Source organism: Elephantulus edwardii, unplaced genomic scaffold (assembly GCF_000299155.1).
Source record: "Elephantulus edwardii isolate Elephantulus edwardi_28Jun2011 unplaced genomic scaffold, EleEdw1.0 scaffold00127, whole genome shotgun sequence".
Classification (NCBI taxonomy): Eukaryota; Metazoa; Chordata; class Mammalia; order Macroscelidea; family Macroscelididae; genus Elephantulus; species Elephantulus edwardii.
The window spans coordinates 6,634,408-6,641,511 of NW_006399877.1; the positions used below are offsets into that span (position 1 = coordinate 6,634,408).

General features: G+C 40.0%; 1 protein-coding gene across 1 annotated transcript; it reads right to left on the minus strand.

The window, feature by feature from the left end:
* Positions 1-1,699: 1,699 nt before the first annotated feature.
* UGT1A10 (UDP glucuronosyltransferase 1 family, polypeptide A10) lies at positions 1,700-2,584 on the minus strand. Its single transcript, XM_006893530.1, has one exon. It carries the CDS (start codon positions 2,582-2,584, stop codon positions 1,700-1,702), a length of 885 nt encoding a protein of 294 aa, XP_006893592.1.
* Between the last annotated feature and the right edge of the window lie 4,520 nt (positions 2,585-7,104).

The window sequence follows — 7,104 nt, forward strand, 5'->3', positions numbered from 1 at the left end:
CTGGTTCAAATCCACCAGCTGCTCCATGGGGGAAGGATGGGCAATTCCTCCCATGGGATTTACTGCCTCTGAAAACCCACTAGAGGGTCAGCTATGAGTCGGTTCCGACTTGACAGCACACAACAACATAGGCATAAGAAATTAATACAGAAAATAATAAAAAATAATTGCATTCCCTTTTCCCATGTGATTAACACAGGATTATAAAAAAAGGTCAATTTCATTTCATACTATGGGGTTGTTTTTTTTAATTTTTAAGGAACACTTACAGAGACTTTGGATTTCCATTCATTCATTATTGCATTTTTCTCCCTGCCCACCACTCCCCCTCAATTCACTCTTCTCTTTGAAAAGTAGAAGAAAAATTATTTCATTGTTATATAATCCCACCCTGCAAGTCCATTCCACTATGCAGCCTTCATTCTGGATTCCTGTTATGATAATAATACCTAATCATGTATCACTTTTCTTTAAATTTTTTTTATTACTTTTTTTTTTATGTGTGTACCGTCAAATGAGATCTGACTGGTACAGGAGGAGATTGTGCCTCCTTCTTCAGCAGAGCATCTGGTGGATTCAAACCTCACATCTCTGGGATTGCAGTGCAGCTTCTTGCCACTAGGCCACCAGAGCTCGCCATCGTATATCACTTTTAAACAGTTCTCTCTCTCATCTGTTTCAATGCAGTATACATTATTTGTCCCCTCTTTCTCACTCTCCCCTCAACCCCAATGTTAGTCCCATTTTACAACAGTGGCACTATGCAGTATCTGTCGCTTTATGACAGAGATATTTCACTCAGCATAATGCCCTCCAGGGTCACCAATTTTAAATAATATTTTATGAGTTCTTTTGTTTTTCACTGCTGCACAGTATTCCATTGTGTGAACATACCACAGCTTCTCTATGCATTCATTTGTTGATGGGCACTTAGGTTGTTTCCAGCTCTATTGTGAACAAGGCTGTAATGAACATGGGTGTGTATATTTGCTTGGGTGGTGGTTATGGTGTCTTTAGGGTATATTCCCAGTAGTTGAATTGCTGGGTCAAATGGTATTTCTACTTCCAACTTTTTGAGAAAGTGCCATACTGCCTTCCATAGTGGTTGCACCATTTTATACTCCCACCAACAGTGAGTAAGGGTTCCAATTTCTCCACAACCTCGCCAGCATTTGATGTTTGGTGCTCTGTTAAATTTTGCTATTCTTACTGGGGTGAGATGATATAGTTGTTTTGATTTGCATCTCTCTTAGAGCTAGGGATTTTGAACATGTCTTCATGTGTGTTTGCCATCTGAATGTCTTCTCTGGTGAAGTGTCTTAAAAAGTGCAGCTTGGAAAGACTTGAATAGTGTACAATACAGACTTTAAAGAGCATCACTTTATAATATGGGTTAACCCACAACTAAATGAATTAGCATAAAATTGATCATTCAACAAGCATTGCTGTCATGTGCCATCCAGTGGGAATCCCCTCACAACTGACCCTCCAGCACGTTTCCAGAGGCTGTAAATCACGTGGGAGGAGTTTACCCATCTTTCTCCCGCAGGAAGAGATAGGAGATTTAAATCTCCTGCCTTGAAGTCAGCAATGCAAGTCCTTACCTGCTTGGCCATCACAGCTAAGAAATGAAAAATTTAACACATATGAATGATAAATTCCAGATGAAGTTAGCATGTTATTCCAGTACCCTGATTGATCATAATGACCTCAAGGAGAAGTGACTCACCTGCTTCAGAGGCTTTCTCTGCTCACAGTTGATGCCTCCAAGGAAGACCATGTTGGGCATCACAGGTTTGGGATAGTCAAAAACAAAGTCAGTTCGTAACAACCAGACGGACGTGTGACTGTAGAGGTCATAAGCTGTGACCGGCTGTTGCAAAATCTCAGAAGCAATTTGTAAAGTACTTGTGAGAATATTGTGGCAAAGCATTTGCTCCCCCAAACGAGATACTTGGTTTTTCACTCTCTCCCAGAAAGTCATGGTATCTGAAAATCCGGAAAGAAACCTGGGAACATAAGAAACAGGACTGGGGGCCTGTGCCCCTTCTTCAAGAAAATGACAAAATAGTCCCCTGGTGAAGACCACGGATGGGAGTGAGAAATACTTGGCGACAATTAAGCCACACATATCAAAAGGATCTGTAAACACTGCATCAAAAGCACTTTCTCTTAAGAACTCTATCAATTTCTCATCATTAAACAAACTCTTACAATGCGAAAAAATGTATTCAAAAAAAGAATTGAGTGGGCTCGTCAATAAAGAAAATAAGTTGGAGTCCTGACTTTTCCACTGAGCATTAGTGAAAACCAAGAACTCACGATTCAGGTCCTCCAATTTGTAAGAAGTTGAGTAAGTCTTCACCATGTAGTTGGGGGATTTGTCCAGGTGCCAACCCACCTCGGGCATAACCACCACCACCTCGTGCCCCCTCTGGCTGAGTTTCTCCACCACGACACGCATGCTGAGCCAGTGACTCCCGCTCATGGGTACAACCAGCAGCTTGCCGGCTCCAGCAAAGCCAGATGTCAGCAGAAGCCAGGCACACAGAGCAAGGAAGCCCGTCAGAGCTGCAGGCGCCATTGGGGAGCTCACAGCAACCCAGAGCAACCTACTGCTTGGAGAGGGAGCCTCTGTGATGTGGTCGGTGGAAGGAGCCCAGGAACACAATCTACACTAAAAGAGGGTGTGACTTCCTGCACATGAGGAGAAATATGAACCCAAGGCCAATGGTTTGCTCATAAGGATAATAAAGAATGAGTAGCATCTACTGAGATAACTACTGTGTGATTCTCAAGCAAACAGCACATTTGATCTTTGCCTTGGGCGGAGAGCATGCCCTACTATATGAGTTTAGAAAGAAAAGTATCCAGCAACATGTGTGCTATAAATTATGAGAGAGGTGGAACCAGCTGTACCAAGTAACACTATTGGAAGAGGTACCACCAAAAAGGCTGTTTATCATTTTTGTGCAGCGTTTCAGCAGAAATACATTGATTTTTATGAACATATCCCTATAGTTGGTTGTAAGAACCACAAACTTTTTTGTAAACCTAGATTACATGTCTCAGTATCCTTTCAAGGCAAAAACTCTATGTTCATTTGCCCTTTGAACTTTGTAACATCTGTCCTAGTCAAAGTTGTGTTTATTACCTAATTAAATGAAGTGTGGAATCTTTTGGGTTTATCCGCCTACACTAGGAGCACGTGTGTTTGCATTGCTACTAGAGCTCTGTTGGCCTAGTGGGTAAGGGGGTTGTGCTCCAAGCAAAGGCAGCTTTTAATCTATCCATAGGAGAAAGTTGGGCAGACTCCTCCCCTACAATTTAAAGCCTCTGAAAACCTGCTTAGAGGGTCCATACTTCATTGATGGCAATGAGTTTTGTGTTGAACAATGTATTCAGAGTGTTGCTGTGGTTGTGCACCATCAATCAAGTGGACTATGACAGCAACCCTGTGAACTGCACATCTGTGTCCTGCTCTGTCCCGTGCCATCCTTAGCGTCTCTGATATACTTGGTATACTTGGCCCCATTGTAACAGTCAGTTTATTTCGGTCTTCCTTTCTTTTGCTGATCCTCTATCTCACTTTTCTATAGCATGATGCCTTTTCACAAGCACAGCCCCTGCTGACAACAAGCCTCTAAGGGGCATCCTCGTTGCACTTTCTCCAAGATAGGTGTTTGCTCTTCTGACAGTCCATGAGATGTTCAGTACTCTTCTCCAACACCACAGCCTAAGGCAACATTTTTTTTCCTCAGGTTATCCTTATTCATTGTTCAACTTTCAGATGCATAGCAAGTGATTGAAAAGATTATGGATTAGATCAGGGGCACCTTAGTCTTTAAACTGATATCATTGCTCCACAGAGCTGTGGAGAGAGGTCCCTGATAGCTAATTTTTCCTAATGCAATGTCTTTTGATATTTTGACTACTTGTACAAAGGGTATTGATTGTGGATTAAAGTAAAATGAAATTATGGATAATTTCAATCCCTTCTCCATCAAACATGGTGTTGCCTATTGGCCCAGTGGTGAGGATTTTTGTTTTCTTGATGTTGAGATGTAATCTGTATTGAGAAGCTGCAGTCTTTTATCTTCTGCAGTAAGTGCTTCAGGTTTTTCTTAACTTTTAGCAAACAAGGTTGTATCATCTGCATAACACAATTGTGGATGAACCTTCCTCCAATCCTGATGTCACATTCTTCTTCAATAAAGTCCAACTTCCAGAATTATTTGTTCAGCATACAGATTGAATAGATATGGAGAAAGGATAAATCCTTGATGCATGCCTTTCTGGATTTTAAATCATACAGTGTTCCCTTTCTCTGTTTGAATAGCTTCTTAGTCTAAATCTAGGTATCTTATGAGCAGAATTAAGTGTTCTAGAATTGCCATTCTCCTCAATATTCACCATATTTTGTTGCAATCCACATGGTCAAAAAGTACAGTCACAAATACTGCATAGTACCATTGTTGTAAAGCGAGACTGACTTTGGGGTTGGGGGAGACTGAGAAAGATGAGATAAATTATGTATACTGCATTGAAACAGATGAGGTAGAGAACTGTTTAAAAGGGATATATGACTAGATATTATTGTCATGACAGGAGTCCAGAACGAAGGCCGCATAGTGGAGTGGACTTGGAGGGAGGGATTGTATAATAGTGAAAGAATTTTTCTTTTACTTTTCAAAGAGAAGAGCAAACTAGAGGGGAGGTTGGGCAGGGAAAAAATGTGACAATGAATGAATGGAAATCCAAAGTCTCTGTAAACGTTCATTAAAATTAATTATTTTAAAAGTATAGTCAGTAAAACACAGATAAACATTTTTCTTCTACTCTCTGCTTTCAGCCAAGATCCATCTGACATCAGCAATGCTATCTCCAGTTCCATGGCCTTTTCTAAATTCAACTTGAATTTATGGAAATCCTTTGTTGATGTTTATTTTTTTTCTATAATCTTCAAGCAAGATTTTGCTCACATGCATAATTAACGATATCATTTTATAATTTCCACATTCTGTAAAATCACCCTTTTTAGGAGTGAAAACAACTATCATTTGAGTCCTCCAGTCAGTTGGGGAAGTAGTTGTCTTCCAGATTTCTTGGCACAGCCTAGTGAACATTGTCCAAGGTTGCATCTGTTTGTTAAAACCTGTCAATTGGTATATCAGTAATTCCTGGGACTTTATTTTTCAAAGTGTCTTTAGTCCAGCTTGAACTTCTTCCTTCATTACCACTGGTTCTTTTTTTTTTTTTTCAAGAGTAACACTTTATTCTGTTGCATATAAGGTCACCATGAGTAATAGTTGACTTGATAGCAACTTGAATAAGGTCCCTTTCTTTGTCTCTCTTTTATTTATTCATTGTTGCACAATTTCTCCTCCCCTTTCATCCCCTCCACCTCACAATGACCCCTTGTACCAGACAGTTCTTATACACATAATGCATAATCATATATTCCTTTCAGATAGCTCTTCCCCTCATCTGTCCTAATGCAACGCTCATTATCTATCTTTCCCCATTCCCTCCCCAGCCCCCCATATCTGTCCTATTTTGTAATGGTGGTGTAATGTAACATTTAACCTTTTGAGACTGAGCTATTTCACCTGGCATAAAGTCCTCAGTGCTCCTCCATGTTGTGTAATGTTTGCTATTTCAGTATTTTTCAATGTTGCATAGAATTCCATAGTGTGGATGTACCAGAGTGTTTCTATTTATTTATTGTTGGGACCTTGGGTTGCATCCTTCTCTCTGCTATTGTGAATAATGCAGCAATAAACATGGGTATACATACATTTGTTTGAGTAATAGTTCTGGTTTCTTTGGGGTATATATCCAGTAGTGGAATCGCTGGGTCAAATGATATTTCTAGTTCAAACTTTTTGAGAAAGGACTCAACCACCTTCTATAGTGGTTGTCCTATTTTACATTTCTACTAGCAGTGAATAAAGAGGTCCAATCTCTTCACAACTTCACCCGCATTTGTTGTTTGCTGACCTATTGAACTTTGCTACCATTGCTCAGCTAAGACGGTATCTCATAGTTTTCTTGATTTGCTTCTCTTTGAGAGCAAGAGATTTTGACCATTACTTCATGTGTGTGTTTGCCATCTGAATATCTTCTTTGATGAAGTGCCTATACGTACCCTGTGGCCATTTTATGATTGGATTGTTTACATTTTTCTTGTTGAGGTTCTGGAGTATTCTATAAATTTTAGATAGCAGTCCCTTATCTGATACATCATTGTCAAATCTCTTTCCCTAGTCTATGGTTTTCCTTTTTAGCTTGTTTAAGAAGTTTTTTATGTGCATAGGAATTTGATTTTTAGAAGATCTCATTCCATTTTATTCTTTCCTAATTTTAGGTTATTGTATATGCTTGGAAGACTGCTCATGCTGTGAATTGGGCTTCTAGAGTTCTTCCTAGATTTTCTCTGATAACTTTTATAGTCTTTGGTTTTACTTCTGGGTACCTTATTTTCTTGAGTTGGTATTTGTATAAGGGGTGAGGCGTGGGTCTTGCTTAAATTTGCTGCAATTTTGCCAACGCCCTTTCTTAAAGAGACTGTCCTGTACCATTGGTTCTTGGTCACTTCCTGAGATGGTTCCATGTCAGCCAATTCCTTCTTAGATAGCCACTCTGTACTTGGTAAGGGTGTTTGCCAGGTATGTGTCCTGTCTCCACACCTTTCACTCTCTATGCAGAACATATCCAGCACGTATGAACATATCCAGTATGAACTATCCAGTAGGCTGGGCTCTGTGAGGAGGAATTTGGAATCAAGGTTGGAGGAAGGCTCATCAACAAGCTGCATTTTACAGATAACACAACCTTGCTTGGTAAATCTGAGGAGGGCCTGAAGCACTTGCTGCAGAAGGTCAAGGACTGCAATCTTAAATAGAGAGAAGCTCAACATCAAGAAAACAAAGATTCTCACCACTGGGCTGATTGGCAGCATCATGCTAGACAGTGAAGAGATTGAGATTGTTAACAGCTTCAGTTTGCTTGGCTCCATGATCAACACTCTTGGTACCAGCAATAAATTTTTGGTATCAAAATATGAATTGCAAGGGGAAGAGAAACCAAACAAACAAGGAATGA